The sequence below is a fragment of the Canis lupus genome, chromosome 27, assembly GCF_048164855.1.
Source record: "Canis lupus baileyi chromosome 27, mCanLup2.hap1, whole genome shotgun sequence".
In the NCBI taxonomy this organism is placed as follows: Eukaryota; Metazoa; Chordata; class Mammalia; order Carnivora; family Canidae; genus Canis; species Canis lupus.
Window position 1 is genome coordinate 38,179,277 of NC_132864.1, and position 26,568 is coordinate 38,205,844.

Here is a 26,568-nt window from a genome sequence, read left to right on the forward strand (position 1 = left end):
ACCGGCAGGTCCTAGAAACACCACCTGCTAAAGTCTAAGACTACACATTTTATTTTAAAAAACAAGCGGGCTGAGGGACCCCAGGCCACTATAGGGGTTAAGTGCTGACTTCAGTTGACATTTCCTTGAGGCCAGGAGGTGAGAAGCTACTGGTTCCAGGCTCTGCTGCAGGCTGTGCTAGGTGAGTGGGTCCTGGTGATAAGGACAACTAGTGAAACTGTGCCCAGGTGACACTGGGGGTTAGGCTGTGCAGCCCGAGTGTCGGGTGACACTTTCTGGAGAGCCTAAGGGAGGCTAAGAGAACGGTTGAGTGTCCTTGGTGTCACTGTCCACAGCAAAACATAGAGGCCACTGTGTCCAGGCAACGTTGTCCAGGAGGAGGCTGCGTCTGTCAGTAGAGTCAAGCTGCTGTCCAGTTGATGCCCTGTGGACTGCGGTTGTATATGGGGGTGTTACTGCCCTGAGTGAGGCAGTGTCCAGGTGACAGTGGCCCAAGCGTCCGCGGATCCCTAACGGCTGCTGAGGAATGTGTGGCTCACACGGCATTTCAGGGCTTGGAGGCCCTGCCTCCCACCCAAGACCCTTTAGAAAAACAAACCAAACCTAAACACCAGCACCCTTCCCCGAGGCAGGCCCTTGAGCTCTCCCCGACGCTCTCCACGGGGCTGGCTACACCCCTGACCATGACCCTTCTGCAGCTCTAAGGCCAAAAGGGGCTCCACCCCACCTCCTGCTCTACTCGGTGGCCGGCGATCCCCGGCTGCACGGAGCCATCCGCACCCCAGACGCGGTCCCCGGCGGTCCCCAGGCTCTGCGGTCCCGACGCCCACACCCCAGGGCCCGAGGCCGCTTCTCCCAGGACGAGGGGATGGATCTGTCCATACAGATGCAGTGCGGGAGGGCGCCTGCTGCCCCCCGGGGGGGCGCCCTCAATCCCCGCCGCCCTGCGGGGCCCCGGGCGGCGCCGGCGTCTTCTTGAAGCTCTTCCTGGCGGGGGCCCGGTTGGCGCCGCCGTCCGCAGGGCCTTCCGGGGCGTCGTCGGCGGGCCTCGCGACCGCGGCCAGGGCGTTCACGGTGCCGAGCGCCCGCAGCAGCGCGGGCCCGCGGGGGGCGGCGCGAGGGGCGACGCGGGGCTCCCGGCGGGCGGGCGGCGGGGGCGCGGGCGGCGGGGGCGGCAGCAGCTCGCGCAGGGCGTCCAGCTCCGCACGGAGCTCCGCGCGCAGCGCCTCGAGCCCCGCGCCCAGCTCGGCGCGCACGGCAGCCAGGCCCTCCTGCAGCCGCCGCTCGCTCACCTCCAGGACGCCCGCCGGGTAGGTGGCCCCGCCGCGCGGCTCCCCGCACACGGAGCACACGGAGCCGGCGCTGCGCGCGTCCGCCCGCGCCTCGGCCCCCGGCGCCCCGGCCTCCCCCGCCGCGGCCCCCGCGCGCTCCACCAGCCGCAGCAGCCGAGGCGCGTCGGCCCGGAGCCGGCCCCGCAGGCGAGCCAGGCGGCCCGGGGCGCGGCCTTCCTCGGGGCCCGGCCCGTTGGGCTGCGGCCCGTGGTCCAGCCGGCGGCGGGCGGCCCTTCGCAGCGCCTCGCTCGCGCCGTACGCACCGCGCGCCTGGAGCCACGGGCGCCCGGGATCCGCCGCCATCCGCGCCGCCGCCGCCGCCGCCGCCGGAGCCGGGAGCCCCAGCCCGCAGCCTAGCGACCGCTGGGGCCCCGGCGACGCTCCGTGGAGAGGGCCCCCGGGACGGCTGTGGGAACGACCGAGGCCTCGGGGCTCTATCTGGCCTGGGGCCCGGGGAACTCCGGTAGGGAGGGCGGGGGAGCCCCGGGGGGACCCAGCGGGGCAGGGCTCGGCCCGGCTTGTGTGCGCTGGGCCTGCCCCCGGGGACCGCTGTCGCTGCTGGGCCCCCGCGTGGGCCGCGGAGCTTGGACCGGCTTCAGGGCGGGGAGTGACGGGACACGGAAGGAAGGCTGCCGAAGCCCGGGCGCCCAGACCGAGTCAGGAGCCGGGCCCGCACCCTCCGCCCCAACGACCGTCCCCGTCCCGGCCGGGGAAACAGGTGTGCCGGTGGACCCGCGCGTCCCCGGCCCGCTTCCATCACTTGCGTACCGCAGTGCAGGCCGCTGTCACTTGCCCCCACCTGCAGGAGTCCGTCCTCCTCGGGGGCTGAGTGGTGAGCCACCATTGGGTGTCACAGCCCACCCCACACTGTGCCTGGCGGTGTCTTCTTCCTTTTTTTTTCTTCCTTTTATAATTTATTAATTACTGTTATAAAACAAAAAGAACATGAAATGTGCCAATTTAACCATTTTCAAGTGTATAGTTCAGTAGTATTGAGTATACGCAACATCTCCAGAACTTTTTCATCTTGCAAATCTGAAACTCTAGCTAGACCTGTTGAACAACTTCCTTCTCCCTCCTTCCACCAGCCTCTCATAACCACCATTCTACTTTCTATTGTTTTGTTTTTTAAGATTTATTTATTCATGAGAGACAGAGAGGCAGAGACACAGGCAGAGGAAGAAGCAGGCTTCTTGCAGGGAGCCGGATGCAGGACTCGATCCCAGGACCCCAAGATCATGCCAAAGGCAGATGCTCCACCACTGAGCCACCCAGCTCAGTCCCTCTACTTTCTATTGTTATAAATATTATTATTCCTTTTAATGTGTGTAGGCTCTGTAATGATGTACCCCCTTTTTAAATTTAAATTCAATTGGCCAATATGTAGTACATCATTAGTTTCAGATGTAGTGTTCAACAACCTCCACCCTGTGGGCCTTTGCTCAGGCCTTTTCCCCTGCTGGTAACGACTCCCATACCCTGGGAGGGGGGGAGCAACTCCCACTCATCCCACTTCTGCAGGACAGCCTTCCTGGGCCACCCCAACCCCCAGCAGATGACTCAGGCTCCTTGCCCACAGCATGTTTTTTTTTTTAATTTTTTTTAATTTTTATTTATTTATGATAGTCACACAGAGAGAGAGAGAGAGGCAGAGACACAGGCAGAGGGAGAAGCAGGCTCCATGCACCGGGAGCCTGACGTGGGATTCGATCCCGGGTCTCCAGGATCGTGCCCTGGGCCAAAGGCAGGCGCTCAACCACTGCGCCACCCAGGGTTCCCGCCCACAGCATGTTTAAGTGGCTCTCTGTTCTCTGTCCACCTGGGTCCACAGTAGGGACCCTGAGCACAGGGTGACTGGGTCACTCAGGTCTCAGAGGTACTAAACATGCTGGATGTTGGATGCAGGGAGTAGATGAGTGAATGAGTTTAGAGCTGAGGGTCCTGAGTGGGGCAGGACCTCTAACCACCCACTCTGATCAGCCCCTGCACCTCCTCAGCCTGGCATTCTAGATGCTCATGGTCAGGGATCCTGGGTGGCTCAGTTGGTTAAGCGTCTGTCCTCTGCTCAGGTCATGATCTCAGGAGCCCTGGGATGAGCCCTGAATTGGACTCTGCTCTGCAGGGAGCCTGCTTCTCCCTCTGCTTCTCCCTCTGCCTCTCCCTCTGCCTGCCGCTCTGCCTACTTGTGCTCTTGCTCTCTCTCTGTGTCAAATAAATAAAATCTTTTTTTGAAACAAAACAAAACACAACAGACCTTCATGGTCATCCCTGCTGGCTTTCCTGTTCCTCCCACATTTTCCACTTGTGCCAGTGCTCCTCACTGCTGTACCCCGTTCTTTTTCACCCAGGTGCCTTCACCCATTCGACCTGCCTATGCCCATCTCAGGGTCATGGGCAGTGCACTGTGGGCCCCTCTGGAGGGCAGTATCCCTCTGCCGGGCCTGTTGTTCTCACTGAGCCCTAGGGACTAGTTAGGACTCTGGGTTCCTCCCCAGCCAATTGTGGGGAGGGAGGGCTTGGAGGGAATCCAGGCTGGGCTGGGAGGGAGATGGCATGGCAGCCACTGGGACCCATATCCCCAGAGCCCACGGGGACCTAGCCACTGTGTAGCCCTGTGCCTCTGTGTGTGTGTGTGTGTGTGTGTGTGTGTGTTAGAGAGAGAGAGAGAGAGAGGGAGGGAGGGAGAGGTGGACGGCTGCCAACCCTGTTTTTGGCAGCCCTGGCCCCAAGCCACCATGAAGACTTCTGAATCCCCTCCATTCATTCATTCATTTGTTCATTGCAGCCCATCTATCTGGAAGCTGAGAATTTGGCACTCTGTCAAACCCTGCAGACACCCCCCATTCCTGCTGAGTCACCTGACTGCCCCCTGGGACTTCCAGCATCTGGTTCTCTGGGTCTCTAGAGCCTCGTTAACCATACTCCTGCCCCCTCCTCTCAGTAATTAAAATACTGTGGACAAAATGTCCTGGATTCCTTCCCCAGGCCTGCTCAAGTCAAGCTACGTGACCCAGGGGCTCTAAAGGAGGCCCCCGAGGTCCCTGGGAGGAGACAGCAGGGAAGCAGGGAAAGGCTGGGGTGGGGTGAGGGGCAGTGGCACTGGACTCCAGATGTGTGATGTGCAGAGAGCTGGAAGGCAGGGGCCGGGCTGCCGGGGCAGACAGGGACTGCGAGGTTTCCAGGCTGTCGAGGCTGATGGAGGGCCGTGGTACGGACAAAGCCTTTGTGGTGAGGAATTCACCATCGTGCAGGTGCTGGACGTGAGATCATGGCTGGTGGTAGAGAGTCCCAGAGTCATGGCTCTGGGGCAGACAGATGCACAGGACCGAGGGCAGAATGGGAGGGGAGGCCCCAGGGAGCCCGACCAGCCCTGAGGAGGGCGCAGAGGCTATGGTGAGGGGTGAACAGGCAGCTGTGGTCACCACAACCCTGAGCCCCTGAGGTCAAGTGCACCGACAGTCCAGAAGTAGGTTGCAGTGACCCTGACTGGAGCTTCCCAGGCAGGGAGGGTGGGGGGCCGCAGAAGCTGAGGACTGCTGGTGCGGGGACAGGCTGGGGAGCCCTTGCCGAGGCTGGCTGGTCACAGCAGGGGAAGCTCCAGAGGAATGGGGCAAGAAGCAGGAACAGAGCTACAGCGCCAGGGGGCCCAGCGCACAGGTCTGCTTTCCAGAATATCCTCAAGCCCAGCCTGGTCGGCTCTCTGCACAGAGGAGCTGACTGGGGCAGGGCAGGGCCCAGCTGCTTCCCCACACAGGCCACCTCTGTGTGCCCAGGGCGCCAGGGGCCAGGCCTGCTGGAGGTGGGCCGGGATGACCCCATTGGGCTCTGCACAGGCAGGCCTGGGCGATGATTGTGCCTGGCCACTGATTAACTCAGGAACGGTGCGGGCTTGGCAGGGCCTGGGAGGAGTGAGACCCTGGGGCTCTGCCCCTCCCTCTGCCTGAAGAAGGGGGCAGCCTCTGCGTCACTTAACTACCCCCCCTTTGCACTCTGTTGCCATTAAACCCTGGCAGCCACCCAGAGAGGAGGCTCTATTTTCCAAAGCAGTGGGAGCTAGGAGAGTTCAGTGGGCAGGGCCAGGCGGGCTTTGTATGTTGGAGGGGTCCCTGGTGGCCTTGGAGGGGGCAGGGGAGCCTCACAGTCATCATGGGAGGGTCTGGAAATGCAGATGCCCAGGTCACCCCTCCACCAACAGGCTGGTCTTTGTCTTCTTCCACAGCTGTATGTGCACCAAGTTCTGGCCTGGCCTGGTTCTCAGTGAAGGGGGAGCGAATGGAGATGCAGGTGGGGGTCCCTGAGGCTGGCTGGGCAGTCCCTCCTGCGCTGGCTCTGAGGGTCTGTGGGGAGCAGGACCCCAGGGGGAGCGGGAAGTAGGGTCTGCCATGAGCCATCAGCCACCCTCAGGGGGCGGTTAGCCTCAGAGCTGGGCTTGGAGTGGGCACTGCAGGCAGAGTGTCTGGGGTGGGGGCTGCCCCTTCCCTTTCTGGTCACAGACCCTGGCCTTCAGCACAGACTCTAGAGCATGGGAGCCCACCCATTCTCTACTCCGGCCATGCCACTGGCTCCGGGAGAACCAGACTGATGAGACCCTTGGCCATGAGCAAGCAAGGCCAGCTGGACTGGGGCCTGGGCCCTGGCCCCAGGGCTCTTAGGAAGGGAAGGCTGCAGTACCTTTCGGGACTCCAACGTCCAGGCCAGGGAGTGGAGCTTTGGTAGACCAAGTGAGCAGGTCTGGCTGGGGCCACTGCTCAGGGCACCATTCTGGGCTCGTTCATTCTACCTCACATATTCTGGTGGCCCCTGTGCCTGCTTCAGTGTCCCCCTGTCAGAGCCCAGGGAGTCTTTACTGGCCAACAAATGGTGATGCTGGGAGGTGTGCAGGGGCCGTGGGAAGCCTGTGACCTAAAGGGCAGATCTGAGCTACAGGTGGCTTCTCATTTAAAGAAGGGGCCACTGACTGGGGCTCCCTGTGGGGACAGGGCTTGGAGACACTTTGCCCCTGAACACCTTCTAGGTACCAGGCCTGGAACTGTTCCCTGGCCTCCCAGTGGCTTTGGCTACCCAGCATGCCCCAAGAACTGTCCTGGGGCAAGTGGCTCTGCAGGGGACAACTCATTACCCAGTAATGGCCTTGCCTGACCTCAGTAATGAGCTCATTACCTGATAATGACTTTGTTTGCCTCATCCTGGCGTCAGCAGCCCTAGAATATCTGGCCTGGGGTGGCTCTGACTAGTCCAGACGGTGGCCTTCAGCCTCCCAACCTGGCCCAGATGGGGCATCAGGCCTACCAACATCGGTATGACTGGCTTTGCTCTCCTCTTCATGCCCTCCTGGTGACCCCAGACCCTGCAGACACCTCTCAGTCCCATGCCATGCCCCTGGAGCTCCATACCCCTACCAGGCCTCGGGATTCACCCGTCTTCTCAGTGGGAGCCTGATCCACCTAAATTCTGATTAAGACCCACCTCTGCCCCACATCCTCCATGAGCTCCCATCTCACTCCTGCAAGAGCCTGGGCTCCTGTGTGCACCCTGGGTTTGGACCTGCCACCTCAGTGACCTGCTTCCTCTTGCTGGCCATGCCAGCATCCCACCCCTGAGCCTGTGCACATCCTGCTCCTTCAGCCTCAGATCAGTTTACGTGGCCTCCTAGAAAGGCCTGCCCTGACCCAGGGGCCCTTCCCCATGCTGCACCTGCATCTGCCCGCTTGGCACTCACCATGCTTTGCACTTTCTCCTGGAATGTGGGGTCTTTGGTCTCTGTCCTACTTTGGGCTTGACTTGCAATAGGGCAGGGACACCCCTGCATCCTCAAGGTCCAGAAAAGTGCCTGGCACACAAGAGGCATGACAGCAACCCACTCTCAGTGAATATAGGTGCCTGCATTGGGCTTGGCATTGAGTAAGCACTCAGTGTTGGCTTTGTTATTTCCAGGCCTGCAGTGTTGCCTTTCAGTGTCCCCTGCCTGGGATGGCCTGAGGAGGAGCAGGGCCTTCTCTCAACCCAATCCTAGGGTTTCCCCCCCACCGACTGGAGTCAGCCGGGGCCAGACTCCCTGCCTTCACCCTTGAGATGCCCCCAGTGGGAAAGGGTGGCAGGGAAGGGGATGGAGAGTATACAAGTCGGGGGGTTGGTGTGAGGGAGCAGGACTGGGCTGCATGGGGGAAGAAATTGGGGGTGATATTCCTGCAGGGAGCAGGTATCAGGACTGGGAGGATGGACTGGGGTAGTACAGGAGGGTGCATGTCATAGGAGGGGAGCCCTCACCACTCCCCACCCACCCCACTGAGCCCCCTCCAAGTCCTTTCTTGAGTCTAGCATGAGGGAAGGAGTGAAGGGAGTGAGTGAGACCACTTCCCAGGAATTGAACCAGGTCATGTTAGATATTTGTGTGTATATACCCTTGTAACTAACACCCACATCAAGAGCTTTCCCCTACAGCTTCCTGTCTCAAAATTAAGTTTGAAAGAGATCAGTTTTCTCTTTATTATATGTTTAATGTCACGTATGATAACACACAAAATACTACATAGCATGTGTGTATGCTAAAAGCATCACAACAGGACAATTACCTGTGAATCAACTACCTAACCCAGGAATGCTCCAGTACCAGTGACTCATCTCCTTCTCTCCAAAGGCACCTGCTGTCCTGAAATATGTGTTTCCCTGACTTTATATATATATATCTTTTCATGTATGCAGGTATCTCTACACAGTGTCATTTGGTTTCCCTGGTCTTTGAGTGTCATAAAAATGGTATTGCATTGTGTTCGCTTTCCGGGGTCTTGCCTTCTACACCTAATATTACTTCTGAGATGCATCAGGTTGCTGCACTGTAGCTGTCATTCATTCTTTTTCACCTCTGTGTAATACTCCAGTTGAGACACCTGGGTGGCTCAGTCAGTTAAGTGTCTGCCTTCAGCTCAGATAGTGATCCCAGGATCGAGCTCCGCTTCAGGCTCCCTCTCCCTCCACTTGTGCTCTCTCTCTCTTGCTCTCTCAAATAAATAAATAAAATCTTTAAATATAAAAAATTTAAAAAATATTCCAGCTTATTTGTGCATTCTCCTGTCAATGGATATTTGAATCATTCCTCTCTTTTGCTATTACTGTTTCTATGCACATTTTTGTACCTGTGCCCTGGGAACCATAGGCAAGAATTTCTCAAAGGAATATATTGGGGAGTGAACCTGGTGTAGGAAACATGTAAATATTTGAGAAAATGCCAAATTGTGGATGAATACCCTCTCTCACCAGCAGTATGTGAGGATCTCTGTTAATTCACAAGTATCGAACCCGTGGCCCTGACAGGATTCTTGTATTTTCCTGATCAAGTGGGGTTAACTGATAATTCACTGTGCTTCATGTTTCCCTCACTACTGGTGAAGTTGTGCATCTTTTCAGAGGCTTATGCACCATTCATGGTCTCGACTCTGTGAAATGCTTGTTCATGACTTTTGCCCATTTTCCTATTGAGTTGTTTGGTTTTCTTTTATCTTTTATCTTTTTTTTTTTTTTTTGGTTTTCTTTTTTCTTATTGAATTATAGGTGTCTCATTTAGTTCATTTATTTTATCAAGATGTTATTTGCATTTACTATAGTGCACATATTTTAGATGTACCGGTGTGATTTCATATTCACTCATTGTCCTAGTCTGTTCAGGCTGCCATAACAAAATGCCATACACTGGGTGGCTTATAAACAATAGAAACTTATTTCTTACAGATCTAAGGCTGGAAAATTTATGATCAGGGTGCCCAATGAGGACCCCCTTCTTAGTTCATAGCTTGTGCTTTCTGGCCATGTTCTCACTTGGTGGAGCGGGCTAGAGATCTCTCTGGAACCTCTTTTATAAGGCACTAGTCCCATTCATGAGGGTTCCTCCTTCATAATGTAAGCACCTCCCACAAACCACACCTCCACAAACCTCACCTCCTAATACCGTCACATTGGGCACTAGGACTTCAACATATGAATTTGAGGAAACACAAACATTTAGACCATAGAACTAACACCCAGATTAACATGTACACCACTTACAGCACCCAGAAGGCTCCTTCTCAGTCAGTACCCACAAAAAACAACTGCTATTTAAGTCAATGAACTTTAAGCATTTGGAATGATCTTTTATTTCTTTTTTTTAAGATTTTATTTATTTATTCATGAGAGACAGAGAGAGAGAGGCAGAGACACAGGCAGCGGGAGAAGTAGGCTCCATGCAGGGAGCCTGATGCGGGACTCGATCCCAGGTCTCCAGGATCACGCCCTGGGCTGAAGGCAGATGCTAAACCACTGAGCCACCCAGGCGTCCCTGATCTTTTATTTCTTAAGACTTATTTATCCATTTGAGAGATAACATGCAGTGGGAAGGGGCAGAGGGAGAGGGAGAGGAAGAGAAAGTTCCAAGCAGACTCTGTGCTGAACACAGAGCATGATGGGGCTTGATCTCACAACCCTAAGGTTGTGAACCCTGAGCTGAAACCAAGAGTTGGTCACTCAACTGACTGAGCTAGCCAGGCACCCCACTGAATGCTCTTTTGTCTATTATGTGTATATGTGCAAATGTCTTCTTTCAATATTTTATAGCAAATGATTTTGGAACTTCTTTTATGGTGGTGTTTGATGAACAGAAGTTTTAAACTTTAATGTAATTGAGTTTATCAACCATTTCTTTTATTGTTAGTGCATTTTGTGTCTTGCTTAATAAAATTTTTCCTATCCAATAGCAAAAAGAGGGGCACCTGGGTGGTTCATTTGGTTGTGCGTCTGCCTTTGGCTCAGGTCATGATCCCAGGTCGAGCCCCACATTGGGCTTCCCACTCATTAAGGAGACTACTTCTCCCTTCCTGCACCTAACCCCATTCATGCTTGCTCTCTCTCATACTCTGTCCCTCTCTTTCTCTCTCAAATACATAAAACCTTTGGGATCCCTGGGTGGCGCAGCGGTTTGGCGCCTGCCTTTGGCCCAGGGCGCGATCCTGGAGACTCGGGATTGAATCCCGCGTTGGGCTCCCGGTGCATGGAGCCTGCTTCTCCCTCTGCCTATGTCTCTTCCTCTCTCTCTCTCTCTGTGACTATCATAAATAAATAAAAATTAAAAAAAATACATAAAGCAGGGATCCCTGTGTGGCGCAGCGGTTTGGCGCCTGCCTTTGGCCCAGGGCGCGATCCTGGAGACCCGGGATCGATTCCCACGTCGGGCTCCCGGTGCATGGAGCCTGCTTCTCCCTCTGCCTGTGTCTCTGCCTCTCTCTCTCTCACTGTGTGCCTATCATAAATAAATAAAAATTAAAAAAAAAATTAAAAAAAAATACATAAAGCCTTTAAAAATATAGCAGAAAGAAAAAATATATATAGCAAAAAGATAGCATTCTATATTTTCATTTAAAAACTGAAAGTGTTGCTTTTAACATGTAGACTCATATCTGTATAGAATTGATTTTTGTGCTTGGTGTGAGGTTGGGATCCAGTCCTATATTTTCTATTTAGATAATGGATTATCCCAGTAGTGTTTATTTTATGTGTTACTTCTGTTATATGTGCTTGTGTCTATTTGCGAGCTCTCTGGTTTGTTCTGTTGGTCATTTTGTCTATCCCTGCATCACTATCAGTGTCTTCTTTTTTAAGATTTTATTTATTTATTCATGAGAGACAGAGAGAGAGAGAGAGAGAGATTGGCAGAGACACAAGCAGAGGGAGAAGCAGGCTCCATGCAGGGAGCCCGATGTGGGACTTGATCCCGGGACTCCAGAATCACACCCTGGGCCGAAGGCAAGCGTTTAACTGCTGAGCCACCCAGGGATCCCCACTATCAGTGTCTTAATTACAATTCTATAAAATATTTTGCTATCTGGTAGGACAAATCTTTTCAACCTATTTTTCTTCATGCATATCTTGGTTATTCTTGTCCCTTTGCTTTTTAATATACATTTTTGAGTCAGCTTACCAAGTTACACACATGTACATACACACACACACACACACACACTTGACATTTTTATTGGAATTTATTAGTTTTTTCTTGGAATTATATTAAATCTGTAGACCAATTTGGGAAGAATTGACTACTCTGGAATACTGAATCCTCCAATCACAAACATGGTATGTTATCTCTCTTATTTAGGTCTTTTAAAATATCTTTGTTTTTTTTTTTAAAGTAAGCTCAATACCCAGCACCGAACCCATCATGGGCTGAACTCAGGACCTGAACTCAGGATTCTGAGATCAAGACCTGAGCTGAGATCAAGAGTCAGCCACCTAACCAACTGAGCCACCCAGGTGCCCCTAAATATCTTTAAATCAAATTTTATAATTTTTCCATACAGGTTTTGCATAATCTTGTTTCAGTGTTTTAGTTACCTTTAGTTTCTGTTGTTATTATAAATGGTGTATTTTTAAATAAAATTTTTACCTGCTTTATAATTAGTATATAAAAACTTTGCATATTTTCATATCATGATCTTTTTTTTTAAGATTTTACTTATTTATTCATGAGAGACACAGAGAGAGGCCAAGACACAGGCAGAGGGAGAAGCAGGCCCCGTGCAGGGAGCCCGACATGAGACTTGATCCCGGGTCTCCAGGATCACACCCTGGGCTGAAGGCAGTGCTAAACCGCTGAGCCACCCAGGCTGACCCAGAGTGCTCCCTTAACACAGGAGAGAGAAGACACATGATATTGAGTTGGGGATTGAGCAGTAGGCAGAAGTGTGATGGACCTTGTAGATGCGACAGCTCAGGACTTGAAGCAAAGCAAAGAATGTGTAATTGGAAGCTGGAGGAAAAGGCATCTTTATTATGTAGTAGTAGAACATGTAGCAAAACTGTCACCTTGCAAAGTGGAAAACAGTAGATATACCGGATAAATTTCATGGATCTGGCTAAGGCCATTTTCAGGAAGTGTTGGAGGTGCTGCCTGGGTTCTCCTAGCTGTGTACAATAAGAGGAGAGAGGAGACAGACAAAGTGATAAAGGAGCTACTTGGTTTTCAAGTAGCGCTAGGAGGAGATGTAAAGGGCTCTAGCCAGTTTTCCAGTCAACAAAGGGGTCTCAAGGTAAGAAAGAACCTCAGATCAAATCCAGGGTACTGTCAGGAAAATCTCATGGTAAAGATGAAGCCGAGGTGGACTGGAAAACCTTTTGTTAAGAATTCAGTTGGGATGCTGCAAAAGGCCTTCCTAAGGATGTGCTTTGCATAACCTCCCTGTTAAACAATGGGACTTTTAAAAAAATATTTATTTATTTGTTTGTTTGTTTGTTTATTTATTATTCATGAGAGACACAGAGAGGCAGAGACATCCCGCAGGGAGCCTGATGTGGGACTCACTCCCAGGACCCCAGGATCATGACCTGAGCCACCCAGGTATCCCTAAACAATAGATCTTCTAAGATTTATGACGCATGTCCCACAGTAGCTTCACATGGCGTCCAGGTAGAAAAAGGGTTGAGATTTTTAGGTGTTTGTCTTTGGGCTAAAAAGTGAATTTATTAGTTTATACATAAGAGACCCACACAGTTTTTTTAAAAAAATGATATAATTCTGATATAAGTTTGGACCTATAGGGACATAGAAAGAACAAAATGAAAAGACACTTTTGAATCTGCAAACTTTTTTGGGCAAAAAGCAGGCTGAGAGAACTACTCAGCCGTGAACAGAGGCTATTTCCTATGGAAAAGGAAAGATTGGGCAGCCTGGGTGGCTCAGCGGTTTAGAGGCGCCTTCAGCCCAGGGTGTGATCCTGGAGACCTGGGATCCAGTCCCATGTTGGGCTCCCTGCATGGAGCCTGCTTCTCCCTCTGCCTGTGTTTCTGCCTCTCTCTCTCTCTCTCTCTCTCTCTCTCTCTCTCTCTATATATATATATATATATATATATATATATATATATGATAAAAATCTTAAAAACAAAAAAAGGAAAGGGAAGATTGCCCCAGAGGGCAAAACCAGAGCCACAGGCAGTCAGTCCCAGGGAGCAGTACTAATCAAGAAGTGACAGCATGCGTTCAGATGGATGTTAGACTCCCTATGGTCATGTGGTTGCTATGGTGAGTGCCGTGTCTCACTCTTTATCAGAATGGTAGTGTTGACTGCATTTATCCCATGCCTGTCCCTCCATCAAATGCTGGGTGGTAGGGTGCAGTTAATGCATCTCTTTCATTTACAGGTCTTCAGATTAAGAGAAATCACACTCAAAGTCAAACCAAGAACTGCCCCCTGAGAAGCCTTACTGTACCGGTACCTGATTTAGATACGGGAGTTCAATTCTGGACCTTGAACCTGAGCCCCATGCCATAATTGGATAAGACTTGGGGGCAGCGCTTGCAAGGGGTGAGTGTATTTTACATATGGAAAGAATGAATGTAAATTCTTCTTGGCCAGAGAGTAAACTGTGGTGGTTTTAAAAAATGGCCACAAACTTTCTGACAAACCTTGTACTGAGAGGTGGATTCTATGCCCTTCCCTTTGAATCCGAGATAGTTCATGACTGCTTTGACCAGCAGAATATGGTGGGAGTGATGGTGTGTGGCTCCCATGACTAAGTCATAAAAGTCTATGTGGCTTCTTGGGACACTCGCTCTCTTGCAGGACAGTCCCCAGAATCTGATCACCATGCTGGGAGGAGCCCACACTACATGAAGAGATCGTGATTAGGTTCTCAAGTCGAGAGTCCAGGATGACCCCTGTCTTTGACTCTTCCTACCCGGGTGCGAGTCATGCCAGTTATAAAGCCTCCAGATAATTCCAACCCTCAACCACTGAGTCATCTCAAACTATGACAGTCTACCTGACTGAGACCTTAGTCATTGTGCAGTGGAGGTGAGCCCCCATGCCCCATCTTAATTCCTGGTTTCACTGAAATCCATGAACACAATAAAATGGTAGTTGTTTTATGTCACTGAATTTGGGGAGGTTTTCTAGCAGCAACAGAATGGCCTCCTGCAGGGAGATGTACCCTGCACATATGGAGATAGGAGGAATTGTTGGTAGCTGTCTTATTGATAACCACCCACAGAGCTCTTTGGGTCTCAGGCTAGCTTAAGACAGACACTGTTTACTGTGGGGGCTCAAGAGAGGCTCAGAGAATTCAGAGGCAGGAAGCAGAGCCACTGTGCCAGGGGGCCTGGAGCTGAGAATTGGGGCTGTACTGACATGCCGTCTCTGGGACTGCACAAGCCCTCCTCTGTGTGCCCTCCTGTGGGACCTGTAACGGCTCCTGCCCCCCTGACATCTAGGATCCCTCAGTCCAACTGGGCACACTGGCTGCTCCTGTCAGAATTCCCAGCCCACCCAGGCAGGATTGCTTGGGAACCAGGCCTAGCTACCTTTGGCCCCCAAAGCCAAGGCCAGACAAGAAGTGGGGGGTCCTCTGGCAGGGAGGGCACTCTGACATATGTCAGTCATCTGGGTAGGTGACCATATGTTTGATCAAGAAGAAATTTTTTAAGAAATAGGCATTGTTGGATAGTAATCACTCTTTGGCCTCTCCTGTATGCCTGAGATAAATAACCTATTTTCCAATCCCTCTCTTCCTCCCTCCCTCCCTCTCTCCCTCTCTCTTTTTCTTTGTTTTCAAAGATAACTCAGGTGCATGTGTGTACAGACCATGAGATAGAAGTCACAGGTAGAGGCACACACAGTCACACTTCTTCTCAGGGAGAAGGCAGGTGGAGGCTGGTCACTGAGCCCAGGGAGGAGCTTTCTCACCTGAGACTTACCCTAAAGTGTTCAGGCCCATAGGACTCGTGGAAAGGCAGGTGAACGCAGGAACTGCCTGGAGACCTGCCTGCCTCTCACCATCATGCCCTGGCCCTGATGCTTAAGGACTCTGGGGAGACAAGCAAAAACTATATTTCTGACATTCTCACTGAACTTCACTTGTCTTTGGCCAGCAAAGCAAGGGTCTTAGCCTCAGGTGTCCTGAGACTCCTCAGGTCGCCCCCCACCCTCCAACCCCAGGATGGCACAGGCATTTGGCTCCCTCCTTCTAGCTGCACAGCCCCTAGGGCCTGGCACACTGGCCTTGAGTCCCTGCCAAGTGAGCAGTCGCCAGTACTGGTCCCCTGGTGTCCCCACCCATGTCCTTATTTCTGTGTAAAGTCTCCCTACCTTGCCATGGTGGTTCCCAGAAAAAAAAAAAAAAACAGCAGGTGTCTCACCGTTTCATGTGTGTGGCAGACCCACAGGGTGGCCACATTTCTACCCAGGATAGGGAGGTTGGGGCAGTCATGCACCTCTGTAGACTCCTCCCCTCATAGCTCACCCCCACCGCCATCAGAAGAAGAGACCAGGGGTCAAGGGCAGTAGCCAGGTCTTCCTGAAGGCTCCCTCCTTCCAGTTCTGGGTGGTCCCAAGCAAAGGAGTTGATTTTCTAGGCAAAGAGAAATGGACCCAGTCCTATCATTGAAGATGGGAACAAAGAGTAGGTCAACAGCCAGGGTCCTTCAGGACCTGGCTGGTGTCTCTGAAGTCTTGTCCTTCTCACTCAGTGGTCACATAGTCTGCATTCTCCACACTCACCTGCCAAGGACACACCTATACACACACACACACATAGACACACACACACACAAGCAGGGAGACACACATGAGAAATTAGAGACAAGAGCCATTCAGATAACACTCAGGTGCATGTGTGTACAGACCATGAGATAGAAGTCACAAGTAGAGGCACACACAGTCACCATGGCCCAGACCTGCAGATACGATGTCACTTGTACACAGATGCATGCTTACACAGCCACCACCACCCCCTAGAAAGACCAGACTATGAGATAGCAGCCAGCACACTGGCCTGCATTCTGTCCTATAAATAGGGACATATGTACAGCATCACATGGAAGCACATGCCCCCAGAGAGAGCACGGATGAGAACTGTGAGGCCACAGTGTGCATACAGTCATTCCTGTAGACCTATAAGAGCCTCAGTCATACACAAACTCACACAGAGCACAAATATATGAAGATATACAGACTAGACCCACCATCCAGCATCCACTGACACACAGCCACACATGCGCACACACACACAGGGGCACAGAAGGCATTCACTGGCATTAACTGGTACTCTCACCAATATGGAACTATGGATCAACAATTACACCAAAGGCACATACATTCATAGGTGCACACATATTGTCACACACAGAGCCACACTTCCATACTTACACACACACCTGCCATCCAGGCAGTTGCTTCTGATTAACATTGGTCCTGCACCTGGCAAGATTATTAATCATCTATGGCTGTGTAAGAAATAACCCCAAACTTAGTGACTTAAAATAATAACAGGTGTTATTTCACAGTTTCTGTGAATCTGAAATTTGAGAGTAACTTTGGTGGGCGGTCCTAGCCTGGGGTCTCAGTCAAGATTTCAGCCATGGCTGCCCTCACCTGAAGGCTTGACGGGGGCTGGAGGACTCACTTCCAAGATGGTTCACTAATGGTTGGCAAGTGCATGCTGGCTGTTGGCAGGGAGCCTCAGTTCTTCACTGTGTGGACTTCTCAGTAGGGCTTCTTGAGGGTTTTCATGACACAGGGGCTGGCTTTCCTAGAGTGGGTAATACAAGACAGCAATGCTGAGCTGTAATGCCTTTTATGACCTAGCTTTAAAATTAACACATTGTCATCCTACTACATCCTGTTGGTTACACAAGTCAGCTCTGATCAGTGTGGGAGGGGGCTGTACAAGGGCATGAGCACCTGGAGGTAAGCATCATAGGGGGCTATCTTATAAGCCACCTCTGGTCTCTAATGATTCACACCCCTCCCACGTGCAAAATATACTCATGCTTTCCTGAGTGTGCTGAAGTGTCATGCAATTACAGCATCTGCTAAAACTCTATGATCTTGTCATCTACATCAGGTCCACGTGTACTTTCTCATGTTCAGCTCCTTGAAGGCTATTGTTCTTACTCCAAAGAACTGGGAACTCACAGCTGCCCCCTCCACTACTCACCAATATACGATGACATGGTGAAGCAAGCATAAGATAACTGGACGCTCTTGTTCAAAAGGGGAGCAGATATAGGAGGTACACAGAAATCACTGGTCCATAGTAATTACGAAATCCAGAAATGCATAGGTTAGAAATTATTTGACTAGGCCTCAAGGTCTAGGAATAACTCCTCATGCCATTTTGCTCAGCTCTTTGAGTTACTGTTCCTTTTCCATGAAAGGTTCTCGTGTTTATAACAGACTGTGTTTTCAGTCTGATTTTCATCTTATAGAAAAGTTTGATCATCACAAGGCCTCTTTTCCTTTTGTACTGACTCTGTCCCTGTTAGTCCAAGCTGGTAGTGTTTTTGGCAATTTAATTCTCTTAAAAATAGTGCAGGTCTCTTGTGAATCTTACTGGAGTTTACTGTATTAGACAAAATCCACACCCCCAAATCTCTGTAAAATAACCCCTTTTTCACTGTGGACTCACACCAAATTATCCAAAGGACAACACATTAAGCTTCTAAGAAGCTCTTTGGTTTGAACAGCTTTCTGAGGCACCACACTTAGATTTGTCTGAGTTCTTAACAAATAATTTTATAATTTCATTTTTAGTTTGAAAGCTTTATTAAGATTTAATTCACATTCCATATAACTCACCCACTTAAAATGGACAATTTGATAGGTTTTAGTATATTCAGAGTTGTGTAACCATCACCATAGTCATTTCTAATATTTTCATCACCTCTCAAACACCACCTCAAAATCATTAGTGGTCACTGTCTATTTTCCCCAAACTCCTTACCCTAGGTAACCACTAATCTATTTTCTGTCTCAGTAGACTTGTCTACCCTGTACACTTTATATAAATGAAGCCATACAATGTGTGGCCTTTTATGACTGGCTTCTTTCATTTACCATAATATTTGCAAAACCCATGCATATGTATATACTTTATTTCTTTTTAGCAATGACTAATATTCCATCATAGGGGTATTTCTCATTTTATTTACCCACTCATCATTTGGTAGACGTTTGGGTTGTTGTCACTTTTTGGCTACTATGAGTAGTATAGCTCTGAACATTCATCTACAAGTTTTTGTGTGGACGTATGTCTTCATTTATTTTAGGTATATGCCTAAGAGTAGAATTGATGAGTGAAATGGTAACTCTATTTTTAGCCTTTTGAAGTACTACCAGACTGTTCTCCAAAGCATTTGTATCATTTTTACATTCCCAACAGCAATATATGAGGGTACCAATTTCTCCACATCCTTGCCACTACCTGATACTACCTCTTTTTTATTATAAACGTTCTGGGGTGTGTAAAGTAGTATCTCATGGTAGTTTTGTGCATTTCCCTGATAGCTAATGATATGAGCATCTGCTCATACAACTTCATCTTCATACTATTTTTCTTGGGTGTGGCCTAGATTTAATCTTTGCTTATAAACCATTTCCTGATTTCAGCATCATTTGCCATCTGGAGAGGCTGGGTATTTCCACACCCAGCAATACTTATTTTTGCTTAATAGTGGGTTTCTCTCCTCTCCTATGTTCCTATGAGCAGCAAGAAGCCAGGAAGCACCTTCTACAGGTTTCCAGACACCTTCCACTCTATCTGGAAATCTCCTTAGCTAGATTACCCAGTTTATTAGGTACATTTTCTACTTTCCATGTTACTATAGGTGATGTGTTGCTAAACTTTCTGCCACGATGCAGCAAGGATTCCCATCTCTCCAATTTCCAAAAACATTTTCCTTCATGTCCTTTAAGGTCTCATGAGATACTACTTTACACCCCCCAGAACGTCTATAATCAAAAAGAGGTAGTATCAGGTAGTGGCAAGGATGTGGAGAAATTGGTACCCTCATACATTGCTGTTGTTAAAAAAAATACTGATTTATTTAAGTAATCTCTACCCCCAACATGGGGCTTGAACTCATGACCCCAAGATCAAGAGTTGCATGGTCTTCTGGTTGAGCCAGCCAGGCGTCCCAGAAACCTGAAGTATCCTTCAAGGCTTCTAGATCCTTCAAAGGCAATTATACTTTCATTACCACTCATCTCAAAGTCCTTTTAGCTTCTTCTCATTGCTAGTTCAAAACTTCTCCCACATTCCAGTTTTTGTTTCCACAGCATCCTATTTCTAAATACTGGATTTAGCTATCTGCATTAATTATATATACTACTTTTATCTGTACTTGTTATCTATTGCTGTATAACAAATTATCCCTTAGTAACTTAAAACAAACTTAAATCATTTTACCTCATGTTGGCTATTCTTCTGTTGCTCTGGCTTGAGATCTCACATACGTTTGCAGTTAAAATGTCACTGAGGGCTGGGGGGTTCCACAATCAAGATCAATCCTTTCGTGGCTGGCAAGTTGGTGCTCGCTGTAGGCAGGTGGCCAAAGTTTCTTGCCACGTGGAACTGTCCACAGATTATTCAGGTACACTTAAGATGTGGTGTTGGCTTCCCCCAGAGTAAGTGATCCAAGACAGCAAGGCTGAAGCTTCAGTCAATGTGTTTCATGAGTTAGCTTCAGAATTCATACACCAGTATATCCACAATATTATTTTTGTTACACAAATCAGCCCTACTCAATTTGGGAGTACTACACAAAGATGTGACTACCAGGAGACAAGACTTATATGGGCGATTCTGGAGGCCAGCAACCACAGCAGGGGAGGAGCCCACAGCTGTGATGTGCTGATGCTGGCTGGGTAGAGCTTGTGGCCAAAGCTGAACCTAGGATTCAAGCCAAGGAGAGTGAAATTGTTTGAGTACAGGGTCAAGGCTGGACCACCACGGAGAACTCCTTCCCCTGCTCATGAGGAGGGACCAGCATTAGGATCACTGGACCTGAGAGCAGGGCTGAGGATTTCCCTACCCCTTCCCCTGATCCTCCCTGGGACCTCAGGTTAAGGGCAGGGCAGCAGGAGCCTGTAAAACCCATCACCACTAGTATCCTTAGGGTGAGGTGCATGAGCCTTTCCTGCAAATATGGATATGGACCCGGACCCAACCGAATCCACTTGGAGATGTGGACGAGCTGACAGGATAATTCCACGTTCCTGGGCACCATCCTCTGGATACTCCAGCAACTAGATATACAGCCTGCGGTCCAGCGTGACACCGGAACTACACTTCCCAGAAGGCTGTGCTACAAGCTCGTCTGGGTCGGGAGATCGGAGCATCTCCGGGACCCCGATGCCTTCTGGAAAATAGAGTCGGCCGTCTTCGCAGCGCAAGGGCTCCCGGGAGTTGTAGTTCGCGCCCGGTCTGCGCAGGCGCACTTTCACACAGCGGTCTTCGGGCTGCTCGTTTGTAGGGTGGTTGGGCTCTTGAGGCAGGGCGGTGAGCCCCGGGATCTGTCTCCGAGGCCGCGCTCCGCGCCCGCGGGTTCCAGGCCGCTGAGCCCGAGGCCAGCCTGAGTGTGTGGGGCGCACGTGATGGGGCGTGAGCGCAGCCCCCGACCTTGGTGGGGGCGCAAGGGGCTCCGCGGGCGTGACCGTGACCGTGGCCGCGCAGCGGGGAGTGCGAGGGCCTCCCCCCGGGGCCCCCCTGCAGGCTGCCCCTGAGCCCCAGCAGCAGGACCCGCGCCCCTGGGCCTGGCCTGGGGCCCGGGAGGCTGCAGAGCCGCGCACGGCCGGGGGAACGCTGCCGAGGGCGCCTGGAGACCCCTGCCCCGAAGGTGCAGATGGAGACCCCTGCCCCGAAGCCCCGGGAGACAGGTACAGCGTCATCTCTGACTGTGGATGGGTACTGGAAGAGACGAAGGTGAATTTTCCTGCTGTGACATTCCGTACGGAAAACCCAGAGATGAGAGCTGTATGAATGCTGATGAGTCTCCCCTGCCCAAAGTTAAGCAAAGGAGTAACGCAAAATGCTTACGTGTATACCAAGGTCAAACACTGGCAAAATGTGAACTATGGTTTAAGGGAGCGGAGGTGTGATAAAACTGTCAAGTTAAGCAAGGACAATATTACTGTAAAAGCTAGAAGCGCGTTTAGCTGGGGGTGGTGGTGGTGGTGGTGGTGTAGGAAGATGAAGGAGGGAGAGATAAGAGAAATAGGTAAGGGCAGGGGCTATTTCCCGCGACACCGTTAGTATTCACGTTGTGACCTGTGTCCAGAATTCCGTGTATGGTCTCTTATTACTGTCCGTTCCGGGTGAGGTTCCTGCACGCCCTGGATTTGTGTTTCACCATCAAACAATTTTAAAGATCACACACGCATTAGGACCGCTATTACCAAACAAACAAAAAAAAAAACAAAAAAAAAAAACAAAAAACAAAACAAAACATAACGCGTTAGTGTGGATGTGGAGAAGTTGGAACCTTTGCCCTTGGTGAGAATGTAAAATGCTGCAGCCACTGTGGAGAGAAGTATGGAAATTCTTTAACTTTTACTTAAGAAATGAAAACTAGAACCACCATGTAATCTCTGGGTATATATCCCAAAGAATTGAAAGCAGGATCTGAAAAGAGATTATTTGCAGACCACGTTTATAGCAGGAGCAGTCGCAATAGCCAGGAGGTGGAAGCAACCCAAGTATCTAACCACAAACGGATGGATAAACAAACGGGTCTATCCGTACAATGCAATATGGCATTCAGCCTTAAAAAAGGAAGTTTGGACACATGGTACAACATGGATGAAGCTCGAAGACATTATGCTAACTGAAATAAGCCCTGCCTCAAAATAAGAGACACTGTATGATTCCACTTCTATTAGGTCCCTAAAGTAGTCAAATTCATAGAAAGTGGAATGGTGGTTGTCGGGGCTGGGAGGAGGGGGTGTGGGAAACTGTTGTTTAAGGGATGCAGAGTTTCAATTTTGCAAGATGAGAAAGTTCAGAAGATGGGTTGCACAACAATGTGAATATACTTAGCAGTACTGAACTGTATACTTAGCAATGGTTAAAATGGTGAATTTTTTTGGTTATGTGTATCTTTACCACAATTCTAAAAAAAATTAAAGAATTTTTTAGGGTGATCAATAGTGTGATCAAAAGTTGAAAATACTCGGGGAGTCCGCAGAACACTGAGTCACCTGACCCTTTACATGCCCTGATAGGCCTCCTTTCTTGAGTTGGGGCTCCCCTGGTGCAGGAAGATCATCTCTGAAAAGCTTATTCCTAAAACCCCTGCCTTGGGGTTTCTCTTCCTTCTGCCCGGAGGCTTGAGTCAGGAGCTCAGGGTCAGAGTTCTTCCAGGTATTTGGAGCAATGGTCCCAAGCCTGGATAACAGGACACCACATATCCATCCATCCATTCCCTGAGCACTTGTGTGGGGGGCACTGTGCTGGGGGCCTGCCCTCAGGACTGTGGTCCTGAATGACCAGTGGGAGGAGTGGCTGGCTCTGGGCCTGGCCGTAGGGGACCCACAGGTAGAGGGAATAGCATGTGCATATCCAAAGACAGTGACAAAGTCTGGGTAACTACATGGGTCATGGGGAGGTGGTCTCATGAGTCATACTGAGACTATCTCTGCTTTTTTGTAAAGAATTATCCAGTACAAGCAATGCATAGGTGCAGGGGAAGTGTTGGGAAAGCCAAACAAGCACAATATGCAGTAACCCGCCAAGTCCTAGAGAGAGCTCCTCTTAACTTTTTAGCAAACATTCTTGTGGGCTCTCCCAGTCATAGTATGCTAATTATCTCGATGATTATGTAATATAATACTTTCAAATTGGTAAGTCCCCTGGAATATTCACATAGGAACAATACCAAGCAAAGATCTAAAATGACCTCAGACGTCAGATTGATAGCTAACAATTTGAAAGTATTATTTCTCCCTATTAATAAGACCTCGTCCCACTTTCCAGCAACCATCCTATTCCTCCTTTTTGCCTTTGAACTCCTCGGAAAGGTTGTTTATGTCTGCCGTGCCTAACTACTCTCCTCCGGGTCTATCCTGAAGCTGCTCCAAGCAGGCTTCTACAAGAGTACCACAACTCTCCTTGTCAAATGCACCAGATAATTCTTTTTTTTCTTTTTTAATAAAATAATTTTTATTGGTGTTCAATTTACCAACATACAGAATAACACCCAGTGCTCATCCCGTCAAGTATCCCCCTCAGTGCCCGTCACCCATTCACCTCCACCCCCCGCCCTCCTCCCCTTCCACCACCCCTAGTTTGTTTCCCAGAGTTAGGAGTCTTTATGTTCTGTCTCCCTTTCTGATATTTCCCACACATTTCTTCTCCCTTCCCTTATATTCCCTTTCACTATTATTTATATTCCCCAGATGAATGAGAACATACACTGTTTGTCCTCCTCTGATTGTCTTACTTCACTCAGCATAATACCCTCCAGGTCCATCCACGTTGAAGCAAATGGTGGGTATTTGTCATTTCTAATGGCTGAGTAATATTCCATTGTATACATAGACCGCATCTTCTTTATCCATTCATCTTTTGATGGACACCGAGGCTCCTTCCACAGTTTGGCTATTGTGGACATTGCTGCTATAAACATCGGGGTGCAGGTGTCCCGGCGTTTCATTGCATCTGAATCTTTGGGGTCAATCCCCAGCAGTGCAATTGCTGGGTCGTAGGGCAGGTCTATTTTTAACTCTTTGAGGAACCTCCACACAGTTTTCCAGAGTGGCTGCACCAGTTCCCATTCCCACCAACAGTGCAAGAGGGTTCCCTTTTCTCCGCATCCTCTCCAACATTTGTTGTTTCCTGCCTTGTTAATTTTCCCCATTCTCACTGGTGTGAGGTGGTATCTCATTGTGGTTTTGATTTGTATTTCCCTGATGGCAAGTGATGTGGAGCATTTTCTCATGTGCATGTTGGCCATGTCTATTGCACCAGAGAATTCTATGTTGCTTGATCCGTCCATCAGCACTGTCTTGCCTTGGCTGTGGGACAGCGCCCCTCCTGGTTTTCCTCCCGCCTCCCGCCTCTCCGGGAATGCCTTGGTCTCCACTGCTGGACCCTCATCTCCCCCTGAGATGAGAGACCTCTCTCCCCAAGACTGGAGGGCCTCAGGGCTGGATCATGAGAAGCCTCCCATCTTCTCTAACTACACTCACTTTGAAGAAACCTTATCGAGCCTTGTGGTTTTCACTGGCACCCATGTGCTGCTGATGCTCAAATTTATGTCTTCTGCTTAGATTCCTGCTCGCAGCTTCAGGCTCACTACCTGACTGCCCACTTGGCTTGTCCATTTGGATGTCTAATGCCCCCTGGAACTTATCAAGTCTAAAAGGACTGATTCCTGCTCTCTGCACAGACCTCCTCTTCCCCCTGCACTCTTTCCCATCTTAACAAACGATCGTTCCCTACTTCCAGCCTATCATTCCAAAAACCTTTACTTCTTGACTCTGCCTTTTTTTGTTGTTGTTGTTACATCCCATATTCGATTCATTCACAAACACTATCACAAACTCTTTCTTCACAACGTGTCCAGACTCTGCCCCTTCTCAGCTTCTCCCTTGGACACCTTCTCTCCCTGAATTGTTGGCGTAACCCCTCCCTGGTCTCCTTGCTTCTACTGGTTCTGCCCTTAGCAACCAGATGATCCTGTTCCAGAATGAGCCTCACCATGGCCTGGGAGGTCCTGTGCCTTCTGGTCTCCAGTTCTGAGTTCCAAGCTCATCTGTCACTCCCTCCCTCACTCTGTTCTGGCCACAGCGGCCTCTTTTCTGTATCTGGAACTCACTAGGCATGCTTTCACTTAACAGTCCCTCTGCCAGGAATGCTTTTCCTCCAGATACCCATGTACCTATGTGGTTTGTCTTGTCGCTTAAAAAAAAAGATTTATTTATTTTAGAAAGAAAGAGAAAGCATGAATGGGGGTAGGGGCAGAGGCAGAGGTCTGGGCCTGGCATACAGTAGGCCCACAGGCAGAGGCAACAGCAATCTCAAGCAGACTCCACACTGAGTGCAGAGCTTGCCTCGGTGCTTGAGCCCACGATCCTGAGATCATGACCTGAGCCAAAACCAAGAGTCAGATGCTTAACCCACTGAGCTACCCAGGCTCCCCATGGAGCTAGTTTCTTTTAATTTTTATTTATTTATTTATTTATTTATTTATTTATTTATTTATTTATTTATGATAGCCACACGGAGAGAGAGAGAGAGAGAGAGAGGCAGAGACACAGGCAGAGGGAGAAGCAGGCTCCATTCACCGGGAGCCCAACGTGGGATTCGATCCCGGGTCTCCAGGATCGCGCCCTGGGCCAAAGGCAGGCGCCAAACCACTGCGCCACCCAGGGATCCCGCTAGTTTCTTTTTAATCAACTTTTTGTCATATAACTTAGATACAATAAAATGGGGTGGCATGGAATGTGGTGTATAAATCTGTTCATCTACCACCCAATTTAAGACAGGGAATATTTTTAACCTCCCAGGAAGTTCCTTTATGCCTCTTTCTATTCAATTCCTAGTGTTCCTCACCTCAAGCAACTACCGGGCTGATTTCTGTTGTCATAGAACTTGCTTTAGAACTTCATGGATTGTGTGTCAACTATTCTTCAATTAAAAAGAGAGAGAGAAAGGGGATCCCTGGGTGGCTCAGTGGTTAAGTGTCTGCCTTCGGCTCAAGGTGTGATTCCTGAGTCCCAGAATCGAGTCCGCATCAGGCTCCCTGCATGGAGCCTGCTTCTCCCTCTGCCCGTGTCTCTGCTTCTCTGTGTGTGTCTCTCATGAATAAATAAATAAAATCTTTTAAAAAGAGAGAGAGAGAAAGGAAAGAAAAAAGAAAAGCAAAGTTCATGAAATTCAGGCATATTATATGTACCATTTTTCATCTGGCTTTTTAAATGTTTTCATTGAACTAAATGTCTCTCAGATTCTTCCATAGTACATGTGTATTAGCTCATTAATTTTTATTTCTCTGTGTTACTCCTTATATGAACATACCACGATTTATATATTTGTTCACTTGTCAGTGGGCATTTGAGTAGCTTCTAGTTTTTAGCCTCTGAGTAAAGCTGCTGAGGTTATTTGCATACAAGCCTTTCTGTGGACATATATTTTATTTCTCTTGGGCAAACACCTAGAAAACTGGAATAGCTACTGGCTCATAGGACAGGCATATGTTTAACTTTGTAAAAAACAAAACAAAACAAAACAAAACTCTGAAACTTCTAAAGTGGCCGATTCACTTTACATTCCTGCTAACAATGTGCAGGAGTTATGTTTGCTCCAGGTCTTTGTCAACACTTAGTATTGTCAGTCTTTTTAATCTTAGCCCTTCTAATGGTATGGTGCTGACTCACGATATCTTTCATCTGGATTTTCCTGATAGCTAATGATGGCTGATAGCTTCCTCTCATTTTATGAA

The 26,568-nt window shown here is 49.6% G+C and overlaps 2 protein-coding genes and 3 long non-coding RNA genes across 8 annotated transcripts in view; 2 read left to right on the forward strand and 3 right to left on the reverse strand.

Annotated features, from left to right (window-relative positions):
- Positions 1-35: 35 nt before the first annotated feature.
- LOC140619840 (protein FAM246B-like) lies at positions 36-1,634 on the reverse strand. The gene has a single exon (XM_072803768.1). It carries the CDS (start codon positions 1,632-1,634, stop codon positions 930-932), a length of 705 nt encoding a protein of 234 aa, XP_072659869.1. The 3' UTR covers positions 36-929.
- Positions 36-2,300, reverse strand: LOC140619732 (uncharacterized). The gene is made up of 2 exons (XR_012019545.1): positions 2,100-2,300; positions 36-431 (listed from the first exon to the last, which is right to left on the reverse strand). It is a non-coding gene; the product is annotated as an uncharacterized lncRNA (long non-coding RNA).
- Positions 1,635-14,220, forward strand: LOC140619731 (uncharacterized). Of its 3 annotated transcripts, XR_012019541.1 has the most exons (4): positions 1,635-1,794; positions 5,551-5,615; positions 13,494-13,657; positions 13,916-14,220. It is a non-coding gene; the product is annotated as an uncharacterized lncRNA (long non-coding RNA). The 3 variants fall into 3 exon arrangements; XR_012019542.1 differs by lacking the exon at positions 5,551-5,615 and having other exon boundaries at positions 1,642-1,794; XR_012019544.1 differs by lacking the exons at positions 1,635-1,794; positions 5,551-5,615 and adding an exon at positions 11,375-11,432.
- On the reverse strand, positions 11,879-20,413 carry LOC140619730 (uncharacterized). 2 transcript variants are annotated; one of them, XR_012019539.1, is made up of 5 exons: positions 19,536-20,413; positions 16,721-16,877; positions 15,487-15,698; positions 15,046-15,155; positions 11,879-12,260 (listed from the first exon to the last, which is right to left on the reverse strand). It is a non-coding gene; the product is annotated as an uncharacterized lncRNA (long non-coding RNA). The 2 variants fall into 2 exon arrangements; XR_012019540.1 differs by lacking the exon at positions 15,046-15,155 and having other exon boundaries at positions 11,883-12,260; positions 19,536-20,407.
- A 166-nt stretch (positions 20,414-20,579) lies between these two features.
- Positions 20,580-26,568, forward strand: part of ZNF74 (zinc finger protein 74) — a 49,203-nt gene continuing 43,214 nt past the window's right edge. The window contains 1 exon segment of the mRNA XM_072801936.1: positions 20,580-21,004. Coding sequence (XP_072658037.1) covers positions 20,971-21,004 — 34 coding nt within the window. The 5' untranslated portion in view covers positions 20,580-20,970.

Coding starts and splice junctions, on each gene's coding strand:
- LOC140619840 (XM_072803768.1), bottom strand. CDS start 1,634: ATGGCGGCGGATCCCGGGCGCCCGTGGCTCCAGGCGCGCGGTGCGTAC.